This window comes from Triplophysa dalaica, chromosome 18 (assembly GCF_015846415.1).
Source record: "Triplophysa dalaica isolate WHDGS20190420 chromosome 18, ASM1584641v1, whole genome shotgun sequence".
NCBI lineage: Eukaryota > Metazoa > Chordata > Actinopteri > Cypriniformes > Nemacheilidae > Triplophysa > Triplophysa dalaica.
Window position 1 is genome coordinate 526,065 of NC_079559.1, and position 25,436 is coordinate 551,500.

Sequence of the window (25,436 nt, forward strand, 5' to 3'; positions counted from 1 at the left end):
ATTATTTAAACACTTCATTCTCCAGAATGATCAAAATCTATATTCTTTGACCTTCAGCTGAAATCAGGTAATAAATCTTAGGCTGAAGACTAGTCTACTGTAGTACTCGAAAAGACTGTAAAGCGTTTGAGAACTTTATTTATTTTCTTTATATTTCCTAACTTTGGATTAGTTTGATTAGTAGAAAAAATATATATATATATTTAATAAAGACATAAGCTGCAAAGCCAACTATATTATAATGATGCTGTTAAAGAAACGTGTCGTTTCTACATTCATTTGGAGATACATGTGAAATTATTAGATTATAATGTTAAAGTATATTTAGAACATAAATGCTGTGTGTGATCAATTGAAATAACTAAAATGACTCAGATAAACATGATAAACAATATAAAATAATGACACTGAGTGAGAGATTAATCTCGATCACAATATTTCTGTATCTAGCTCTAGTTGAAATATAATAGAGCCGTTGTTTTGTGTTAAAATACACACAATATTTTTCTGTAAGGCGTGTTTGTAAAAACTGTAACTAAGGCCTAGTCCTGATTATACATAATCCCTGTCCGGGAAACCTCTCATAAAACAGTCAAAGTCAAGGTCTCTGTGACTTCAGCTTCTGGATCAGAGACTGAATGTATGGACGTGTGATGGCGCTGAACAAATGCTTTTCTTGTGTTTGTATGTATGAGGCTGTGAGTGGATTTCTGATGGATTGTGTGAATATAAGAAGAGAGATGTCTCTCACCGTCTCCTGAGCTCCTGTGTGATGTGCTGCATACAAACACATGAACATCACATCTCTCTGATCAAGAGTCACCTGTTCATGTCACACCTTACAAACAATACTCTCTCTCTCTCTCTCTCTCTCTCTCTCTATCTCTCTCTCTCTCTCTCTCTCTCTCTCTAATCCTGTAATACTTGTGATTGACGCACAGAGATGCTGTGTATAGAGTACAGACACACACTGTTTCCAGTGTTATGGATGTGACATTTTGCGTTATGGATGTAACATAAAAATGTTCAGAGAATGAATTTGTTACGATTATATTGAATCATCTATTTATATTTACTGAACCATTGTTGAGTCTGAATATCGAAAAATGTCAGTCTATGAAAAAATATTTTTTTTATAAAAAGGGAAATAGACATGTGTTATGGATGTGACAAGAAAAGGACGCGGTTTTTGGGAGACGATAAAAGGATTTCTGTGAAATAAAATGCACAATCCTGAAGTAATAACACACAATGAATGGAGAAGTGATGCCTCTTAATAGAACATCAAATAGTTTCTTTATATTCATTTTCATGTGTTTATTTAAAATCATGAAGTAAAAATAAAACAAATGCTTTACAAGATTGAAGAGAGATCTCACATGACTATCTGAACCACCAAATGATCAAACCTGTGCTGTTACCAGAGTAAAATCAGCTGGTAAAGTAAAGTTGACATTTTCACAGAATTGCCCATCAGCTCAATTTGACATGTTGAAGTGCCACTAAAATGTGATTTAGGATGGATTTGAGGGTGTTTGTTGATTTATATATCAAACGATAACTACAGTATGAATAAAAGCAGAGTTGTGTTAATTCTTTTATAATGAACACTGTACCAATGAACTGAGAGTCACGACACGCCGCGGGGTATTGATCACACAGCAGGAGCAAATAACACACAAAAACATCACAGCTGGCTTCTGACATTATAGAGTTATTTTCCTGTACAATATTTCACTGTCATAAGCATTTTATAGGAACTAATCACTGTAATGTTGGTGTGAACCTGTATGTGAAACAGCACAAACGACATTTGAGAAATATGTACCAACAGTGGAAGTCAGCCAGATTTAAAATGTTCTTCGAAATATCTTCTTATAAAATCTTCTCAGATCCTGATGTCTAACGTGATTCTTTACTCAGAGATCAGAATCCAGATGGTGTCTGACAGGTGTTTGTGAGGTTCTCAGGAATAAAAGTGCTCTGTGTTTAATTAACAGCATTAAGTGTGAAAGCGTGAAGTGTTCAGTACCTCATCATCATCATCATCATCATCATCACAGTCATTTACACTTCAAGACTTTATTAAGAAGCAAACTGCTGGTGTTTGATTGTCTCTTCTCATTTCATGTATTTACATTTGTGTGTTCTATCAGAAAAGTGTTATTTGGAGAGAGCTGGAGCTCGGAGTGGTTTTTATCTGAATCAGCGTGACAGAGAGGAGGGAGACGTGATGCCCCAGTGTTCCAGTTCTCATGTAGAACAAATCTGAGCAAAGCCTGATGAAATTGAAAAGTTCTGCCCTGCATCAGGCCTTGAATTACTTTATTAGCGTCTTAGAATATCCACTTTTAAACCCATTTTGGGTGGAAAATGACTTTGCGAGGAAAGATACGTTACATGCTTTTGATGATGTGGATTTAAGCTTCTCCACATTTCTCCACATGAGCGCTGGGGAGCGATGCTTAAAAATAAATTCCTATTTTCAATTTTCAAGTGAAAGCAAACCATTTTTTTCTAAAATGAGACAAGTTTTATGTCGGAAGCCTCAATATATTTTCAGTCCTGCTGTATCGTGTGTGGATTCTCTTTTGTCTCTGGAGTTGAGCTCAGGTCACATGTGCTTGATTTTCATCATGAAGAGATGTTGTACATTTCTCATAATGTTCTTTATGAAGCGGTTTACCTTCAGTTTGTCATGTTCGTTCACATTTACAGTAGTGGACAATCAGCTTTATTCCAGTCACAACAATCATGTGTTTTATTCCTGAGATGAGGGATTGTTTTCTTCTAGTGTCACATACAACTGAACTCAATGAACTCTGTCTCTGTGGATTTGACATTATTCCTTTTTCTTCTCATATGGTGTATAAAGTGAAGTAAGTTTACAGAAACACAGATTCTTCTCTCCACTTTCAGGTGGAAACAACAGTGTTACTGTTCAACACTTGTCAGGTGTTTTATAGACATGACACACGTCATTCTGCTGCTAATACACCATTGGACGCAGTGTTTATATTTTGGATCTTGGTTTTATGACCTATAAAAGCACAAAACATCTGGAAAGATATTAATGGCCGTCTCATGTAGTCTGCTTTAATGAAGAGAAATATTTCAGATTTTATATAAAAGTAAGTGAGCCGGAGAATATTTAGTATGAATGAGGTGCATAACTATTTTGCAGTAAAATATCCAAAAACCACTAGGCTACTGTTATTGATTTTCTTCTGCTGAGTTCTTACATTATCTCAAATGTTTTCAAGTATTTGTAAATCGTGAGAAAATCTCCACTGTAAACAGTGACACGGTGCTGTGCAGACGTCTGTCAATGGAACTATTGTTGCATATGCAGGTACTGCCGACATGCGAAGAGATATAAAACACAGCTTCTGTCCGTTTTCCAGCTGCATTTTTAATGACTAAACAGACTATCGGCGATGACGTCACTGCACTCCAGACACCCGGCAAGTCTCAAGCTTCTGTGTAAACGCTGTTTTCTGCGTAGCCGGTTTATAACTAAGCATGTAAACATGTGAAAACAGGTTTCTTTTTAAGCAGATTTTTGATAGATATCTGTTTTTGTGCATGTAAACACACTCAGTGATAGTCATCAGCAGTGGAGCTGAACACAACAGATCCCATCATTCAACTCTCCTTGTTGATGTTTTTGTGGTGCGCCCTCTAGTGCCGTGAATTTTTCTCAGCAGAAAGCAAGATTTAATATCTTAAGTGGTTTTGCTTTAGAAATGTTTACTGGAAAACAAGCTTTCATTACGCTGATGACAGACAGACAGATGACTTACAGTGAATTCTGCAATAGAATCTGAAATATTTGAACGTCCAAAATATTCAGCAGCTTTAGAAGTGTGAAATGCATCATTAATAAGAACAACACAAGATCTGAGGAGAACCCCACATGTCTTTCAGTGAAGATAGAGAGGTTCACACTTGGTCTTCAATGAGAACACGAGCTGGTTTGTTCTTGGTGATTTGAGTCTATATGCTGACGTCTTAAATCCTCAACATCACAAAACAAACTCTGAGCTCTTCTGGGGAAATGAATAAGAGAATTTTGATGACTCGTCTTGTTTTAGGAACAGTTTGTTTTGTCTGGAAAGAAAAACGTCTCTCTTGTGAGTGCAGTTGTGATGTGTTTTTTTATCGTATTTATATGCACATTTGAAGCTCTCACGCATAATTCACAACAAGTGCATACGCACATGAATTTGTTCTGAACCTCGTCCTAATGTTGGGAATTTTGAGTCTTTTAAATGAGAGTCCGAGCTGCTGGAGGCGGGCAGGGGACAGAACAACAGCACGAGCACACAATACATCAGTGTAATGATGTCACGGTATACCGTACATTTATACAAGATTTAAGGTGAAAGGTGAAAATAATTGCAACAGATCGATTTTTCTTTATTCTTATAGAGTTATCGATCAAAGACTTACACATTTTTAGTCAAAATATATTGTTTTCTAGCACATATTTCAGATAGACCTTTTTAAAATAGGTACTGTAAACTCCATCATTTCCCATTTATTTGGCCTCATTACAGTTATAAAAGCATGAAATTGTTAATAAGGACTCTTGACTGGATTAGCATTGGCGCTAACAAATAAACACGCTAACAGGGACGATTATTTTAATGTAACCTTTAACTTAACATATGATACCATATTCATAATGCAAACGCTGACAGGATTTGAAACTTAATGCTTGAACCTATTTAAATAAATCTGGATGTTTCCTCCTTTCACCACAAAACTCTGTTTGTTTTCTTCGTGACATGACTTTTATATGAAGTTTTTCTGTGCGCATCTCTTGTGGACGGAGCCTCGCTTATCTGCTCATTACGTCTTATCCCGTCTATAAAACCATCTACAGAGCATCAGTACCTGTTTGACCCGGTACGTCGGTGCTACCTGGTCTTATGAAAATGAGGTATTGGTGACAGTTCTCAGTGACAGGATCCTGTTATATAGTGTCAGTTTGTGTGTGTTGTGTTGTGCTGGTTGTTGGACTTGACATATCTTGCAGTAGGTTTGAGCTTCTTGACTTTTCTCCCAGTATGGGTCCTTTTGTACTGTTGTTGAAACCCAATAAAAAGAATATGATCCCTGTTACAAAACAGAAATCCAAACTTATAAAAACCTTTCTGACGCAAGTTTGAGTTCTGGGTGAGTGTATCAAGCACACAACTTTTTAAACAAGTTGACCATGTTAAGCATGAGAAGACATCACGTTTAAGAGTGTAAAGAAGTCAGAATGCATGACGGAGCATGAGACCTCATCTCTAATGTCACTGTGATGGTTTGTCATCTTATATCCCAGCCTGACACAAGTTTACTGTTTTTATAAAGCACTTCAATCCTTTTAAAAGGTCCACACGCAGTATATTGTTACTGTATTTCAATTCATGCGGTCCGTTTTACGTCCATCTGCTGTTTTATTATTGTGGAATATTGAAACATTTGGAGAATATAACTCAAGAATCTGAGGTTACAGAAATAACAGACCGCAGTATATTAACTAAATGTTCTGAATAAACGTCTCATCCGTTCTCAGAATCCTTCAGATCTCTCGTGTTTTAGTTCCTTTGTTTTTCAGGAAATCACCTCGATGTGAAAGAGATGTTCAAACGGCCCGTCTAAATAGTCAGCTCACTAGGTCATTTCTGTAGAATGGAGCATTAGAGAGAACCAGCCGCCTCGTGGTTCTGATTCATGTCATTATTCATCTGAACTTAACAGAGACAGGTTGTGAAGAACATGAATCAATAGTCCACTATCATCCCATCAGAATAGAGTTTGAATTGTGGACATGGAGTTTGAGCGGTGAATGTGCCCCCTACTGCTGTCATAAACATGTGAGAGAAATCACACAACAACTCTGATGTCTGTTCAGAGCCCTCACCGTGTGTTATTGTGAAGATAAACACTGAGAAATCATCCTGTCTGAATGGATGAGCTCTCAGACTGTTTATGAACGTTCATCATCTGTTTTCTTGATGGGTATCACATGAAGTATGTACTATAAAGAAGTATAACTGTATTAAGAGTTATGAATCCATTTAGATTTTCACAATATTTGATCAGTATTGTAATTTCTCACTGAATATACTTTAATGCTTTGTGACCCCCAATACGTTATTTCCAGTGCATGAACACAGGCAATTGCTGTAAATTTCACATAGTACTTGTTTCTTGCGACTGTCTACAAGACAATACTGATTACTGTGACTTTGTACAGCACATCCTCTTTAATGTGATTTTCACAATATTTTGACCAGTATTGTAATTTCTCAATGAAACTACAGTAATTCACTGTGACCCCTAATACAGTTTTTCCAGTGCATGAACACAGTGCATTACTGTAGATTTCACATGTATTTTTTACAGTGTACATGCACAGGACTAAAAATACATTCACTCATTCATCGCTCCTAAATGAATTCAACTGTTATAAATGCTATTAATGAGTGCCTCATCTTCTTCTTCTCCTCACGTACATGATTCCATTTCAATGGCTTATATTTCTTTCCAGCGCAGAAACCAGCGCAGGTTCATCAATGTTGTCAAAATTATTCATTTTTTTGTTTGTTTGTTGAACACAAAGTTGATCAGGGAAACTAGGATGCCGAGCGCCGCCATCACTGTTTACAATGCGTGGAATGGTGTGCTGTGATTGGTTGAGCGGATATATCACATTCTGTAGAGAAGTGAGACAGAAGTATATTGCGGTTTTGGGACAAAAAGGGAGAAAACATGACGGAATAACACGGCAGACATCGCATTTTGCGTTCAATTAAAAAGTGACTCTTCAAACACTTACCTGTTATTATACTGATTTTGGCGGAAACTTTTTTTTTTAATGGCATTTATGTCGTTTTAGCACCAAACTCTTTATATGTATGTATAAGACCGAGCAGACAGACGCCGTGTTGATGAAGGAAAAATATAAAGTCGATTTCTCCACTATAGATGAACATGATTCCTGGGTTCAGATGTGTTGGGAAGGTATTTATTTCAACAGTTTTCAGTGAATGTGATGATGGATATTATATGGGAATCATTAGTAAATCGTGGGTTTATGTGTCTGGAGCGTTTTCTGCTTTGACAGATGTATCCGTTATGGGTTTTATGTTTTGAATCAAATAAATACAGTATTGACTGCATGTAAGATTCTTTTCTTTAAGCATAAATATCAGTTTACTGTAGTTTAGATTTATGACCCAATAAAACCAAGAGGGGAATATAAATGAGGGAGTTTTGTAGAAGCGGAGAGAGAGAAGAAAACACCCGTGACTCTTGAGTGTCTGGACTCATAGAATACTGTGATGAAAACTAGATTCATGACTTACTGTAACACAAAACTCAAATATAGAAATGCTCGTATAACTAACACATCTCCACATGTCTTCCACTTCTTGAAACAATATCAGGGTAATAGTTTTAATGTGTCTATATTGTCTTAATGCACAGCAAAGAGAATATTTGGAGAGGCCAAAGACTTTTCAAAGATCACAGATGGAGAATTGCAGAAAATAGTTTATTTTTAGTTTCAGAAAAAAATAAAAAATAATGGTAACACTTTCCTTGAAGCATGTATGTAAATGCATTATAGAAGTAGTTTTAAAGAATTGTAAAGCACATTTTAATGCATTGTAGTGTCTTATAAATAATTATTACAGTTAAAACATTATAACGCTTAGAAATTCATTGTTATATTACACATTTTAAATGGGTTCTACATCTTTACAACTACATATAATGCATTACAACACACATTATGAAGAAATATAATGCATTTTACCCTTTACAAACTCTTTATAATGAATTATACTTACATGCTTCAAGGAAAGTGTTACCAACATAATACAGAAAAATTGATATTTGGGACACTGAAAAAACAAACCGTATTCATCTGCCATACTGGAACTTCAAACAGGACTGGGGTCTGTGGCCATATGACATGAAATAGAGTCCACACATGGATAAAAAAGTGCTCCATGTCCACAGTTAAATATATCACCAGATCTTTATTGTTGTGGACCTTCTTTAATACCAGAGGTCCTGGACATCTTGATCAGATACGTGTTGTCATGTATCTTGTCAAATACCATCAGATGTAAAAATCAAAACCTGACTTGCTCATAGAAATATGATGAGGGGTCGTGGTTAGATCTTCCATCAGCACAATGGTTCAAAATACACATCCAAATCACCAAAAAATGAGCACAAATCAAGATCCAGCCATGATCTGTTCCCTGATCTGAACACTGTAGACAATGAGTGGGATGAACTAAAGATAAGAGACCATCAACATTTGAAGGATCTGGAGAGATTCTTTATGAGGAATGGACCTGGATGAATCTCAATGTATTCTCAAACCTCACATCAAACTGAAAAGAAAACACTTCTTATAAATTGAGGTTGCGGACTGTATTATATACAAGGGTGCCAATAATTGTGGCCAACATGTCTTGAAGAAAAATATATTTTCACAATGTGATATTCCCCCCACTTCAAATTGTTTTCCTTCAATGAAAGGTTGGAATTTTGTAGATTTTTTAAATTAAAGATCAAAACCAGAAACAATGCAGAATTATTTTTACAGCCTCTTTGCTCTTATTTCCCAAGGGTAGCCAATAATAGTGGAGGGCACTGTAGATTGAACTAAACCCTTGTAGATCAAGTCTAAACATCAGAAAAATATCAGTCTAGTAACAAACGTTGGGAAATAAACATGCGTTATTAATGTGACTAAAAGAACATGGTTTTTGGAAGACAAAGAAAGTTTGTAGGATTTCTGTGAATTAAAGTGCACAAACCTGAAACAATCTTTATAGAACATCAAATAGTTCCTTTCTTTTATTTTCATGTGTCTACTCATGTATGATACAGTATGTACCGTTCTGGATGTGACAATCCTAAAAAATGGCACTTATACCTGACTATGAAAATCATGCTATTAAAATAAAACAAGAGTGACCTCACATGGGTAGTTAAACCACCAAATGTTGAGATATGAGCTGTTAGCATATTAATAACCTTTGGTAAAACTTTTTTTTTTACGTTAAGGTTGATATTTTCACGGAGTTGCTGAGCTGTTTCTTTATTTCCTAGACTGAAAAAATCAACAATATGTTAACAATACATTTAACAAGCTGTTTATGTTACTGTAGCATCCTTGCGAAGAGTCGGCGCCAGAACACGACTAACAGGAGGGAAAGTGGCTCCCAGTGGAGGAACACAATCAGCATCATTCATACAAAACAGTCAAAACTAATACATCTGTGCAAGGGCACGCTCCTGCAGGATGATATTTCCCTACAAGTGAACAAGAATAACGCAAATTAAACAATATAACTACACACGGTCACGACAAAACAACAGGTTGACAATGATAACCAATGCTGTGATATAAGGCTCATTCACACCAAGGCTTTTTTAAAGTAAAAGTAGAGTACACATGAACCTTTTAAAAAAGCAGAAGGCATCGCGAGCAAACATTAAACCTCCTTAAAACTGTGTCCTTCCATTGGGTTGTAAATTTTCCTTTTCCGAAGCTGAACTAACTGAACTTTCTGTTTGTGAAGCATCGAGCGTCTGTAACTGTGCTAATTACTAGCGGCTTCCCTCCACACGTATAGAAACATTAACACCCTGCACATCATCACAACAACAGGACTAGATTCATCTATTTTTATAACGTAAACACATAGGCTACCACTTTCATTTCCACTTTGTTTAAAATTCTTTAAACTTTAAAACTTTTTATTCATTATTTTCAGTATGTATTACATGAATTTAAAACTGTGTCATGTGGGGGGGACACAACAACCCTGTGGGGGGCATGGCCCGCGAGTGCCCCCCCTTGGTGCCGGCCCTGCCTTGCGTTGTAAAGGCTGCACTGATGTACTCTACTGTACTTTATTATACTGTACTCTACTGTACTTTACTATACTCGTCTGTACTTTATTATACTGTACTCTACTGTACTTTACTATACTCTTCTGTACTTTATTATACTGTACTCTACTGTACTTTACTATACTCTTCTGTACTTTATTATACTGTACTCTACTGTACTTTACTATACTCTTCTGTACTTTATTATACTGTACTCTACTGTACTTTATTATACTGTACTCTACTGTACTTTACTATATTCTTCTGTACTTTATTATACTGTATTTCACTGTACTTTATTATACTGTACTCTACTGTACTTTACTATACTCTTGTGTACTTTATTATACTGTATTTAACTGTACTTTATTATACTGTACTCTACTGTACTTTACTATACTCTACTGTACTTTACTATACTCGCCTGTACGTTATTATACTGTACTCTACTGTACTTTACTATACTCTTCTGTACTTTATTATACTGTACTCTACTGTACTTTACTATACTCTTCTGTACTTTATTATACTGTACTCTACTGTACTTTATTATACTGTACTCTACTGTACTTTACTATACTCTTGTGTACTTTATTATACTGTATTTAACTGTACTTTATTATACTGTACTCTACTGTACTTTACTATACTCTACTGTACTTTACTATACTCGCCTGTACGTTATTATACTGTACTCTACTGTACTTTACTATACTCTTCTGTACTTTATTATACTGTACTCTACTGTACTTTACTATACTCGCCTGTACTTTATTATACTGTACTCTACTGTACTTTAATATACTATTCTGTACTTTATTATACTATACTCTACTGTACTTTATTATACTGTACTCTACTGTACTTTACTATACTCTACTGTACCTTACTATACTCTTCTGTACTTTATTATACTGTACTCTACTGTACTTTACTATACACTACTGTACCTTACTATACTCTTCTGTACTTTATTATACTATACTCTACTGTACTTTATTATACTGTACTTTACTATACTCTACTGTACCTTACTATACTCTTCTGTACTTTATTATACTGTACTCTACTGTACTCTACTATACTCTACTGTAGTTTATTATACTGTACTGTACTTAACTGTACTGTACTCTACTCTACTGTACTTTACTGTACTGTACTTTGCTATACTCTTCTGTACTTTATTATACTGTACTTTATTATACTGTACTTTACTGTACTTTACTGTACTTTATTGTACTGTTCTCTACTCTACTGTACTGCACTATACTCTACTGTACTCTACTCTACTCTACTGTACTGTACTCTACTCTACTGTAATGTACTCTACTGTACTCTACTGTACTGTACTCTACTGTACTGTACTCTACTGTACTGTACTCTACTCTAATCTACTCTACTGTACTTTACTATACTCTTCTGTACTTTATTATACTGTACTTTACTGTACTTTATTGTACTGTACTGTACTGTACTGTACTGCACTATACTCTACTGTACTCTACTGTACTTTACTGTACTGTACTCTACTGTACTCTACTGGACTATACTCTACTGTACTGCACTATACTCCACTGTACTCTACTGTACTTTACTCTACTGTACTTTACTGTACTGTACTGTACTCTACTATACTGTACTTCAGTATGAAAATATGTTTACAATGACTTTCTGTAGTAACTGTTTCATCTAAATACATGAGACAGAACATCTTTAAACATGGGTTCTGTAAGAGAGCGTCATGAGAGCAGAGATGATGTTTGACACACTGAAGATCATGTTACACGTGTGGGTTCTGATGTTGTTGTGTGTGGTTTTATCAGTGTTTAGCGTGTCATGGCTGACAGTTATTAAGCGCTGGAGTCTGTGTGTGTTACACATGTGGTGTTAAACACTCACAGTCCATTACCCATCATCCCCTGAGCACTGTGTCTTCTGTTTCATTCCTTCACATCATTCTGTCACTGTGATGTTCTGAGGATGAACCCTAAACTCTCCACAACACTTCTTCTGATTCACATGTGCTCTGATTCTTTTTGTTTCATTCTAATGTATGTGACTTGTGAGTTCTGATCACATGAGTTTCTGCTGTTTATTCTCCTTTAAAAAGGTTCATTTAGAGATTGATTCTTGATTGATTTCAGTTTTTATGGTCCGGCACAAGGCGCAGTGCAAGTGTTTTTGCTAGTTTCAGCCCAACACAGTTCTCATTTTCCCGTCCTGCTCTGCGTTGTTTAAAGAGCAAAAGCATTTGTGCGCCAGTGGGCGTGCTGGTCTAAAAAAGATGTGTTTCAGGCGCATTGTTAGCGCGTTGGTATTTTGAGTACCATGCCGTAAATTTGTTTTGTTTAAAAAAGAGTGCATTCATAGAAAATGTGACTTGTCCTAAGTAGGGCTGGGCGATAAAACGATATCGATATTTATCAACGGTACAACATTGTCGATATCAATATAAAAAAAAGGTTGATATAGCGCTAGATAATTTCCTTTAAATGTGCGCGCCCGTGACGTCCGAAAATCTTAAACAGCCTATAATATGTTTTGTTACATGAGCGTGCTACGATTGACAAGCAAACAAGCAATAAGATCTCATATGCCGGGTTGCGTTAGGCTCAATTTGGTTGCGTCATCGCCATGTTGACGTTAGAACACGTGCAAGATGAGTGCCGTGCTTGCCGTCAGCACGGAAATTGTGAACAAAAAGCGAGATGTCAGCTCGCCAGTGTGACAGTTTTTTTATTTCTTTCTTCCGACCAACATCAGAAGAACGTAGTGTGTAAGCGATGTAAAAAGAACGTCCCGTCCAAGCAAGGAAACACAAGCAATTTATTCCACCATCTAAACCGCTGCAACCCTTTGGAATATACATCATGTCGCCAATCTACCTCAAGTCAACAAACAACCCACAAGCAGTACACGATGGAGAGGTACTCGGTAACAATGCCATATGATAAATCTTCAAAGCGATATAATGACATAACCCATGCAATAGCGTACTTCATTGCAAAAGAAATGCTGCCGTTCAGCATGGTGGAGAAGTCAGGCTTTTGTTTACTTTTATAAAGGTTTGTTGGTATTACTTATTACAGATGCTGTTGTTGATCTACAAAGTTTGCCTTAACATTAAATTAAGTGAAAACATTTTGTAACATTTTAACTTCAAAGTTAAAGTTCTTTTAAACGTTTATCTTAATATAAGTAGAGTAAGACATAAAAAAGATATTTTGTTTTACTTTTTTTTAATGCTAAAACTAATTTTATTTGCTGTACTGCTTAATAATGTGGGTCAGTAAAGATACAGTGGTTAAATACTTACTGTTCTACTTGTCATTTTTACTTTAAAAAAAAAGGTCAATAATTATCGATATCGAACGATATGAAGCATCATATCGTTGATATATTTTTTAGCCATATCGCCCAGCCCTAGTCCTAACGATGTGTTTCCTCTCTGGAGAAGCGTCCAGTCTTTACTCTAGCAAAGTCCTCTGTAAAAGACTTTCAATGAGGTCATTCATTCATTTGTTTGTTTCTTAGTTCTTTTGTTTGTACTTCAGGTGATGTTTATGTGTGAATGTGTTGTGTGTTGTACATCCCTCGCTCTGCTTCTGTCGACTGTCTGGTGTTTATCTGGTGTTGGACAGATGGACCAATGAAATCTCTGACTGTAGTATATTCACATCAGACATCAGTCACACTTACAGATCATTTAACATCATGTGCTTCATGTTGAAACCTTCTCATTGCTTTGAGACTTTCAACGGAATGATTTCTTTAGGCTCTCTCTCTCTCTCTCTCTCTCTCTCTCTCTCTCTCTTTTATCTGAGGTTTATTGTGTTTATGATGGTCTGTGGTGTTCACGATTGCAATACTTCAGTTGTCCATGCAGATAAAGGGATTGTGATGGAATCTCTGAAAGAGGCGTGAGAATATTCACCTTGAAACAGGAAAGTTATTTTCCTTTATTCTCATGTGCTATGAAATCTCATCTGCTCTTTTTATGGCGTGGGATGAAACATCATTTTGTTCAGAAGTTTATTTTGGACTCTGGCCGTTGACGTTTCCTTAATAATCTGTAAGGTAGCAGTCGTCTGTGTCACATCTTCTCATCATTATCCGTCTCTTAACCCTCTGGAGTGTTTTTCTGTTCGTGTTTAAAAACGTTTGAAAGTCTTTCAGAAGTTCAGTACAGTAACTGAAGATGAAGTCGATCATTACAGTAAACCTTTAGATGACTAAAATGAGAGTTAAAGCGTTAATCTCTTTTTTTAATCCGTTTCTAGACTTGTGTTTGTTAACAGCAGTTTGTGTGAATGATGTGTTATTTATGTTATAAAGTGAATAAACTGTATTAATCTGAAGGAACTTCAGCTGGAGATCTGTTTTCAGAGAACAGAGACATTTATAGATGCTTGAAATCTTTCTCTTCATTATCTCATGTCCTGTAAAGAAGTCAAACGCTGGGAAGAGTCGCTCACCTTCTTTCACTTTTAATAATATTATTGTAAATGCAACCGCTCAGTCAGAATTTATTTATTTGAAACTTTTTGTTGTGTAATAGGTCAAAAGAGTTGAGAGTTAAACAGTGTTCTGTTGTGTATATTGTACCAGTTTAATATGACTGATATAAACAGATTGGGCGGAGCATCCGTTAACTCCTCCCCTTAAATTGACAGTCTGCTGCCAGTTCTATTTCAAAGTGCAGCGGATGTTATACATCAAATCAAATTGCAGAGACAGACGAAAGCCACATCATTTTTTATCATTAGAAATTTCACTCTGAAAAGAATTAATATATTGAACTCAAAACGATCGCAATGTCCGGTCCATGGGGACTTTAATGATCTTTTGATTATATGTCTTGACAAACAATATTTTAAAGAAGAGTCATTTGTCATTGAGTTCTTGTTTTGAAGTGGGCGGAGATTTCCATCTTTTTCGGTAAATTAAAAGGCGTCTTAATAATAAGCACTTTGTTAAGGTACAGTATGAGGAACACACGAGGCGTGACTCCACTCTTCTTTATTTCACCTGCTGCTTTCATATCCATTAGTTTAATGAACAGAACACAGAACAGTGTGTGTGAACGTGCTGTCGAGCGGCCGCTCATTAAAACAAAACACGAGGAAGCTTTTCTCCCGTTCCGTTCGGATGGGTTCACCTGAAGTGTGACGTCCTCAGGGGCATCATCCAGACACATATGACCATAAACAACATCACTGAGAGTTAAACTGTTCTCTTATCAAACCGTCACTTCACTTTTAATTGGATGATGCTTCATTGAAGAGTTTCACATACAGCAGACAAACAGTGTTGTTATGATATGTATTTATTATCTTATTGATGCTTAGCTTGTAGGTGAAGCACAGCTCTGGGGTCAGAAGGAAGTGCTGCTGGATCTAAAAGCAGTGAGTTGAATCGCTTATAACATGCATTTATAAAAGCTAAAAACAAGTTGTGCATAAATCACCTGATATATATTTTCGGTTAACCAGGCAGATGGATTTTAAAAATGAAATGAAATGCATTTGGGAAATATTGTTACCTTGTGATGTCATAAATGTTTTTATCATTGTTTAGATTGTATAAAATATATAAATGCTATACAATAGGATTGTCTTTTTGTCTGTGTGAACAAGATTCAAGAATTTAAACTGTTTTATGAAACGCACGCACACATCTCATCTGTGACTCATTTTTATGTTTGTGTAGTTTCAGGCTTTGATGCGGTATGAAGAGTAAATGTAATGAGGTTGTGTTGTTGTTGTTGTGTGTTCACCTGTCTTGAAGTGTGCATCTGGCTCTTTTGTGATAAATGGCTCTTTATATGAAACACTTGTTGTTGTTCTCATGGGGTTTTTAAGTGAAGATGTGAGAATGTTAAACACTGATAAGAGCATCACATCACTCTTCAATCTTTCTTGTGTTTAAACATTAGACATCTGACTGTGTGTTTCTATCACACGTTTAAAGGATTCTGCACTTTACTCTTTTCTCATTTAAAACATCACACACACAGAATAACAACACGGCTCATTCAGAGAGAGGTTCATTGTGTGTATCAGTGAGGGACACAGAGTTCTTGTTGTAGTGATGGTGATATTCTTGGATGTTTGTGAGGACAAATCACGCATGTGTTTGACTGGTATGATGAGAGAGAGAGTCTGTGTCCTTGACAGTTTGTCCTGCGTCTCTCGCTGACTGATGAGGTCACAGCACTGGACATCTGCGGAGAGATCTGATTGGCTGTGAGGCGTGTCAGGGGTGCGTCCACACATGACGGTGGTTTCTGTGTGTCATGACAGCTGATGGGTTTATTATTGTTTTCCCAGCGATGTGTGACAGAACAGAGACAGACAACACAAAACACACTGACCCCTGAAGTCACTCTCTCTCTCTCTCTCCCTCTCTCTCCCTCTCTCCCTCTCTCTCTCTCTCTCTCTCTCTCTCTCTCTCTCTCTCTCCCTCTCTCTCTCTCTCTCTCTCTCCCTCCCTCCCTCCCTCCCTCCCTCCCTCCCTCCCTCTCTCTCTCTCTCTCTCTCTCACCCTCTCTCTCTATACTTCTCTTTCTCTCTCTCTACTTCCCTCTCTCTCTCTCTCTCACCCTCTCTCGTGATCCAGTCATCACCCACTTCTGCTCTCAATCTAATTGCCTGACTCTGGAGTGTCTTTGTTGTCATGGAAACTACTTTAATGTTCTTTTATTGGACATCATGGCCTTGAGTCACGTTGCCCGCGGCGACACAGATAGGAAAATTAGCAAAGATGAGTTGGGTGGAAATCAGAGACCCAGTTAGCTTCAGAATGATGCTTATTTAAAATCACACCTGTTTAGCACAGAGATCTTTCTCAGACAAGAGAAGATAGAAGAAAAAGTAATCGTTCTTTATTCTCTTTAATGTATGCTAATGAGTCTGTCTTCAGTGGAACACAACAGAAGATATTTTGAGAAATGTGTTTTTGTGTTCATACACAGATCAGTGTTGTTTGATGATCAATATTCTACAAAATATCTTCTTTTGTGTTCTAAATATGAAAGAAACTCATGCAGGTTTGGGTAAATGAAGACAGAATTCTCATTTTGGACCACACTATGCCTTTAACTCTTTATTAAATTCACCTGAATCACAGACAGAAATGTCAGCGTTTATCTTCTCTTTCAAAGAGAAGTCTCAGATGAATGTCTTCAGCAGATGTAAAGTGATGTTAGCGCGCTCATTTCCTCACATCAGCGTTTATAAAAGCGTGTGTGATGACTGCACATGTCAATTGTAATTGGTTTGGGGGTGTACGGTGTTGGTGGTAACAAGCTCTCGTGAGGAACGCCTGACGCCAGCCAGCGGATCTGATGCTCTGTTAACTGCTGTTGTCACTAATGCTGAAGTTCAGATGGAATAATGACACAGAGATGTTTCCTCAGAGGTCCTCTCATGGCTGGCGCCGGATGGACCGCAGTGATTTATCTCCGGTCCGGATCAGGTCGCTCTCGGGGTAAAGTGCCCAGAACACGATTAAACCACCAAACGGTTTCTGGAGATTAGATTGTGAATGTTTCTGTGAGAGCTGCTCTCAGATTGATGGATCAACAGAGATTCTTCAATGGCTCTTCAAACTGAAGAATTAAGACTGAGAGGCTTCTCTGATCCAATTAACATTTCAACATTCTGTTATGTAATATATCATCAATGTCTTTGCCTGTGTTCACTGTTCATGATGTGAGATGATTCTGTCCTATTCTATATTCTTTTCTATTCTATTCTGTATTATATATTCTTTTCTGTTCTGTATTCTATATTATTTTATGTTCTTTCGTATTCTATTCTGTCCTATTCTTTTCTATTCCCTATTCTATATTCTTTTCTGTTCTATAATTTTCTTTTCTGTTCTGTTCTATTCTTTTCTATTCTGTATTTTCTATTCTATTCTATTCTATATTCTTTATTCCTTATTCCTTATTCTTTTCTATTAATATATTATATTGAATTTTATTGTATTATTCTTTATTATATTCTTTTCTGTTCTGTATTATATATTCTTTTATGTTCTTTCGTATTCTATTCTGTCCTATTCTTTTCTATTCCCTATTCTATATTCTTTTCTGTTCTATAATTTTCTTTTCTGTTCTGTTCTGTTCTATTCTTTTCTATTCTGTATTTTCTATTCTATTCTATATTCTGTATTTTCTATTCTTTTCTATTAATATATTATATTGAATTTTATTGTATTATTCTTTATTATATTCTTTTCTGTTCTTTCGTATTCTATTCTGTCCTATTCTGTATTTTCTATTCTATTCTATTCTATTCTATTCTATATTCTTTATTCCTTATTCTTTTATATTAATATATTATATTGAATTTTATTGTATTATTCTTTATTATATTCTTTTCTGTTCTTTCGTATTCTATTCTGTCCTATTCTGTATTTTCTATTCTATTCTATTCTATTCTATATTCTTTATTCCTTATTCTTTTATATTAATATATTATATTGAATTTTATTGTATTATTCTTTATTATATTCTTTTCTGTTCTGTATTCTATATTATTTTATGTTCTTTCGTATTCTATTCTGTCCTATTCTTTTCTATTCCCTATTCTATATTCTTTTCTGTTCTATAATTTTCTTTTCTGTTCTGTTCTATTCCATTCTTTTCTATTCTGTATTTTCTATTCTATATTCTTTATTCCTTATTCTTTTCTATTAATATATTATATTGAATTTTATTGTATTATTCTTTATTATATTCTTTTCTGTTCTATTCTGTATTCTTTTCTTTTAGCTTTTCTGTATTCTTTTTTCTTCTCGATTCAACTCGACTCGTTCAGTTACTTTAGTTCTCTGGACTTGTGTAATGTTTTAATATAACTTTTTATTAATTTATGTATTTATTTGTTATTTATCTTTTTGCAGTATGCTGTTGCGCTGGGTTTTAATATGTAATCTCAGTATTGTTTTGAAAACACTGGCATTAGTGATGGATCTGTTGTCATGAATTGGAGTATTTTAACATTGAAAACGGTCTCACTTGATCTTTAAACTGGAGCTTTTACATTGAAAATCTTTAAGGCAGGTGCAGGTCACACTCATACTGATCAAATCTGAAGCAGAAATGAATAAATGTAAAGGATTCAAGAGTTAATGAAGATCAGATGTGCAGTGTTGAACAGAATGTAAAAGCTGCGTGTTCGTTTGTGTGTTTGTGTGTGTGTGTGTTCGTGTGTGTGTGTGTTCGTGTGTGTTTGTGTGCGTGCGTTCATATGTGTGTGTGTGCTTGCGTGTGTGTGCAGGTGAAGGTTAAGAGAGTCAAAGAGAGATCACACAGAGTTTTAGCAGCGTTCTAAAGGAAGGGTTTAGCACTGATCTCTGATCAGAGTCCTCTGACTTACTCTTGACGTGTCTTTGAAGTTTTATATTAGTAGTTTTGGCACGGAAGCATTTTCATGCGAAAGCCACTTTAGTTTCTAATCAGAGTAGATTGAATTAAATTATTCATTTTCTTCCCAAACGCTTTAGAGGTGCAGATGTGGAGAAGAAAGAGTCGCTGTCATGTCGCCTTTCATTATGAAGATTTTGTGAAGGGTTGTGATGGAGTTATATCCACGTGTGTTTAAAGAGTCATCTTAACCCTTTGTGTCTCTTGTTTTTGTTGGACAGGTGTGTTGAGATCATCGCTAAGGAGGGCAGGAGTCTGAAGGAACTCTATCTAGTGTCCTGCAAGATCACAGATCACGGTAAGATGGAGATGTTTAATACTACACACTGAACCTGTAACACAACACCACACAACACAACTGTTTACTGCGGTCGTTCTGTCTCTTATGTGTTTTAGACACTATTTGTATGTTGTGTCACATTGTTGTAGAATGTGTGTCTGCTGAAGAGCTCTGATGTTTGGTGTCATATAATCTGAACGTTCTATTGAAGGTGTTTTTTTACTCTCAAAAGATTTCTGTACCAATAGTACACCAAAAATAACATTCAAACCCTCTGATCCCACAAAACTAAGAGCATCTGCGTGTCTTTATTGAGAGAGATGACGGACGGTTGTGACAGCAGATGTGGAGTGGTTCTGAATGTGTTTCAGTGTTTTTAAGTGGATTTTCCAGGTCATTCTGCAGGTCTGTGTTGCTGTATAATGACTTGAGTCTCATGTTTGTGTAACTGTTTGTGTTGAGCGTGTGCCCAAAAAGTGACCACATCTCTGCCACAAACTGTAATTCCCCCCCGACGTTCCAGTAGACAGCAGCGCATTGAGCATTCTACTTCATTACGTGTCACTTACAGTCTGTGAGCTGTGAAAATATCACACGGCCCCATAGACGCCCTGGAAAAACTGTGTCATGTGTCTGAGAGTAACACTGTGTGTGTGATTGTGTGTGTGTGCGCGTGTTTGCTTTTATTTGCGTGTGTGCTTGTGTTTGCATGCGTGTGCTTGTGTTTGCGTGTTTGAGTGTTTGCGTGTGTGCATGTATGTGCTTGTGTTTGCGTGCGTATGCATGTGGGTTTGCGTGTGTGCTTGTGTGTGGATGTGTGTGTGCTTGTGTATGCTTTTGTATGTGTGTGTGCTTGTGTGTGTTTATTTGTGCTTTTGTTTATGTGTGTGCGGCAGTGTGTGTGTGCTTGTGTTTGTGTGCGTGCGTGCGTGTGTGTGTTTGCATATGTGTGTGCAAGTGTGAGTGCATGTGTTCTCAGTTCACACACTCATACTGTGTTTGATATTTATTAACAGTGTGTGGCAGTCTTATTTGTAATAGTTGTATTTTCTACATTGTTGTGCAGACAGTAATAAGCTCTGGATGTGTGTGAAGAGAGTCACAGGTTAAAGGTCAGTTCATGAGGTGATGCTGTAATGTCTTTAAAGGAGCGGTTCACTATAGAATGAAAATGTGATGATAATTCACCGTCTGTGTGTTCATTTCTTCTGTTGATAAGAAATTGAGGAAAGCTCTTCAGGGTTCTTCTCCATATAATGCACTTAAACTTCAGTTGACAAACTCCTGGTGCTGTTTGTTTGATATTGAGTAGTGGTCGAGATGAATGAACACAACATCACAATAGTACACTCATGATGAACGTGTATTAAAGATCTCCTGACTGACTCTTTAAATAAGATTAATCATGAACCCCTGGTGTCTGCTCTCTCAGGTGATGTCAAACTATATGTGTCCTCTGAATGCCTCGTTCTGTTCTGACTCCTCATAGAAGGACGGCTGGAGTTCAGCTCATGATCAGTTGTATAATAGATTGTGTATTTTGCATCAGCTGGTGTTTTTGAGCGCTGTGAGCATCATTCAGTGATGATTGTTTGTATTATAGCCTTTGAGAGGTGATGGAGACCTGCGCTGTGTTCGTTCTTTCTGATGTTTGTTTTGAATGATCAGATTTTAATTCACAGCTGTGAAGTTTTTAAAGTATGAAACACACGCAGTTTGTTTTCTTTTAAGAGTCAGATTGGTGTGTGTGTGTGTTTGTGTTTCATCTTCTGGAGGTTAATGCTTGACCTTCACATCTGAAGTTCATGTCAGTGTTAATGGTGTTCAGTGTCTCTGTTCTGTTGTGTCTGAATGATTGGAAAGACTCGAGGTCGAAGGTCAAAAATACATTTGAATTAAACTGAAGTGATGCATGTGAAGTCAGTTGATCAGAGTTTGAACTCGAGTCAGAGGTTTGACATGTTTTGTAAGCGTCAGTGTTGACAGATAATTAAACTAGCAGTGGATGACTTCTACAGTAGATGTTCTGCATGTCAAAAACCTTCATCTGCTTTTAATGGACTTTATATACACACACACACACACACACACGCACGTACACGTACACGCACACACACGTACACACACACACACACACGCATACTCATGTACACACACACACGCACACACACACACGTACACACACACACACGCATACTCATGTACACACACAGAGAGAGATCAGATCACTCAGACTGTCATATTTATACGTATACTGTATTTATATGTGTGTGTGTGTTTGAGTCTCTGTGTGCACTTGTGTGTGTTTGAGTGTGTGTGTGTGTGTTTGCGTGCGTGTGTGTGTTTCAGTTAGTGTGAGTGTGTGTGTGCGTGCATGTGTGTGTTATTATTGACAACTGGATGTATAGTGTAATAAATGAAATGAACTTTATCGTCATGTGAATCAGATGATTATAAATCTGACAAACTTATGACAGGATTGTGCATCTCTGGCCTGTGTGATTGTGTGTAAGTGTGTCATGTTGTGTTTCTAGCTGGATGTGAGGAGTGTACAGTAAATGATGGTGGTCACCCTAACTCTCTGTCTCTCAAGATTCAAGATTCAAGATTCAAAGGAGCTTTATTGGCATGATAAAAGAAAATTTACATTGCCAAAGCACAAGATTAAATATAAACATGCAGAAATACAGATTAAGATCAAAAATAAGATAGAATAAAATTAAAAGTCTATAAGTAAAAATCTATATATATATACATCTCAATATAAACAGAAAAACAGTTTTAATTAAAGTTCTCAATAAGGGTGATAGTGTCAGTTTGTGTGTGTTGTTCTGTCAGTGTTGTGTTGTGTTGTGCTGCTTGTTCTTTGGTCGTGGCAGGACTTGACATATCTTGCAGCAGGTTTGAGCTTCTTGACTTTTCTCCCAGTATGTATGAGATCTTGTCCTTTTGTTGAAACTGGTCAAAGTCTTTGTGTAAGTTTGTAAACTGGGGGAAGAATGTTTCTCTGATGTGTGTGTAGTTGGGACAGGAGAGGAGAAAGTGCAGCTCTGTTTCCACTTGATTGTGTGTGCAGTGTGGACACAGTCGCTCTTCTCTCGGTGTCCATGTGTGTCTGTGTCTGCCCGTCTCTACAGTGAGCTGGTGATCACTGAGTCTGTACATGCTCAACACTTTTCTTAGTTTAGGGTCTGATACGCTTGTGAGGTATTCTGACACTTTATATTCTCTCTTTAGTGACAGATAGCATTCCACTTTACTTTACTGAGCTGTTGCTTCTGTCCAGTGTTGGAGATATTTCTCTTTTTGTCTTTTCATCATTTGGTTTAGTCTGGCTGGGGTTTGGGGTTGACTTGGGCATGTTTGGGGTTGTAGAGTTAGTTGTGAGATCAGTTGGATGAAGGGGTTTCTCTCTGGGCTCAGCTCTTGATGACTTAAGGCTTTGTGATGGAGTGTGTCTGTGTCGCTGTTCTTAAGGTGTGTGTAGAATTTTAAAGCTCTTTTTTGTATTTTAATGATTAGAGGATACAGTCCTAATTCTGCTCTGCAGGCGTTGTTTGGAGTTTTTCTCTGTACCCGTAGAATGTTTTTACACATTTCTGTTTGCAGAATCTCTATTGGGTGTTTGTCCCATCTGCTGAACTCTTGGTTGGCGAGAGGACCCCAAACCTCACTTCCATACAGCGCGACAGATTGTCTCTCTGTCTCTCTGTCTCTCTGTCTCTCTGTCTCTCTGTCTCTCTCTCTCTCTCTCTCTGTCTCTCTGTCTCTCTCTCTCTGTCTCTCTCTCTCTCTGTCTCTCTGTCTCTCTCTCTCTCTGTCTCTCTGTCTCTCTCTCTCTCTGTCTCTCTCTCTCTCTCTCTCTCTCTCTGTCTCTCTCTCTGTCTCTCTGTCTCTCTGTCTCTCTCTCTCTGTCTCTCTGTCTCTCTCTCTCTCTGTCTCTCTCTCTCTCTCTCTCTCTGTCTCTCTCTCTCTCTCTCTCTCTCTCTCTCTCTCTGTCTCTCTCTCTGTCTCTCTCTGTAGATGTTGACAGCAGCATTATTGGCCTTCACTATTTAAAACTGAAATGGGCTTCAGAGGATTCATTATTACCTCATCTCTGCTCTGACCCCAACAGTCATAAAAATCATTGTGTAATATTTCTTTTTACGACATTGGAAATTCATAACTTTTCACTGCCGTCCTGAAGGGCAAATAAAAAGAAAAGAGGAAAATTCACGTTGTGTAGAACATGTGATACCTGAAACACAGAGAGTCATAAAACCTTCTTTACTGCTGCAGATCAATGTACCAGAGCCACAGTGTCACACATCCACCTGTCTGTCTGCTCATCTGTCTCTCTGCACACCTGTCTCTCTGCACACCTGTCTCTCTGCACATCTGTCTCTCTGCACATCTGTCTCTCTGCACACCTGTCTCTCTGCACATCTGTCTCTCTGCACACCTGTCTGTCTACACATCTGTCTCTCTGCACATCTGTCTCTCTGCACATCTGTCTCTCTGAACACCTGTCTCTCTGAACACCTGTCTCTCTGCACACCTGTCTGTCTACACATCTGTCTCTCTGCACATCTGTCTCTCTGCACACCTGTCTGTCTACACATCTGTCTCTCTGCACATCTGTCTCTCTGCACACCTGTCTCTCTGCACATCTGTCTCTCTGCACATCTGTCTCTCTGAACACCTGTCTCTCTGCACACCTGTCTCTCTGAACACCTGTCTCTCTGCTCATCTGTCTGTCTGTAAATCTGCTTGTCTGTAAATCTGCTTGTCTGTCTGCACATCCGTCTGTCTGCACATCTGTCCGCCTGTTAACTTAATATATATATATATTTTTTTTTTGCCTTTATTTATAGCACAGTTACAATGAGAGGACAGGAAACGTAGTGGGTGAGAGGGGGGTGGTATGAGGAAAGGACCACAAGCCGGGACTCGAACTCGGGTCACCCAGAGCACAACAGCGCCATATGTCGGAACACTAACCGACTGTCACATTAAATTATAGTACATTTATATAGTGCTTTTTATTATGCAACATTGTAGTGTTTTATAGCAACTTAACAATAAAATAATGACAGCTAAAAAATATTAAATATATTGCAGGCATAAAGAATAGAAATAAAGTCATTATTACAAAATGTGTACAATCTACATAAAGAACTATAGACTAAAGGACATTTAGTCAATTAAAATCAACCAGACATGCCTTACAGCTTACATTAAAATTGCCCTTCTAATGAAGACAACATGATTGTGTGTTTGTGTGTGTGTGTGTTTGTGTGTTCTGCTGTAGTCATCCACAGGTTTCTGACAGTCAGGTTCCTTCCACAGATGATATATTTATCATGTAGATGTTTTGCGATCAGCTGATGTCGGGTGATGTGTTGTTGTTGTTGTATAATGTTATAATGTGAAGCTGTTATATTGGCATTTGTTAACAGCACCCACAGGATGTAATAAGCTCAGCGTCGGGCTCTTTTACTGCTCTCATATACACAGCAGTTTCTTATTATTCCCCCTGTGAATAATGTGCAGGATTCTCTTTTATGTGCCTTTGGTTTTATATTCCCCTGGTTTGTGTGTCCGGCGTTGAGAGGATATTGCAGAGATATTTCATGAGCGACTCGTGTGTCTCTGTGCAGAGCTTTATGATTTGATAAGCCTTAAACAGGTGTGAAGTGCAGCTAAACGCTAAAAACACCTTCAGGTCAACACAATGAGCTTGTGTGAGACGAGGAGCGTCTCTGGGTGTGACAGTGTGTGAGCGGGTGTTTAATGGTTTAGAAACCCTGCTGTGCATCATGAGAC

At 37.2% G+C, this 25,436-nt stretch overlaps 1 protein-coding gene across 1 annotated transcript in view; it reads left to right on the plus strand.

The window, feature by feature from the left end:
• Window positions 1-25,436, plus strand: part of fbxl17 (F-box and leucine-rich repeat protein 17) — a 114,036-nt gene that overhangs the window by 62,163 nt on the left and 26,437 nt on the right. Inside the window, exon 8 of the mRNA XM_056729553.1 lies at window positions 19,570-19,646. Coding sequence (XP_056585531.1) covers window positions 19,570-19,646 — 77 coding nt within the window. The remainder of the gene's footprint in view (window positions 1-19,569; window positions 19,647-25,436) is intronic.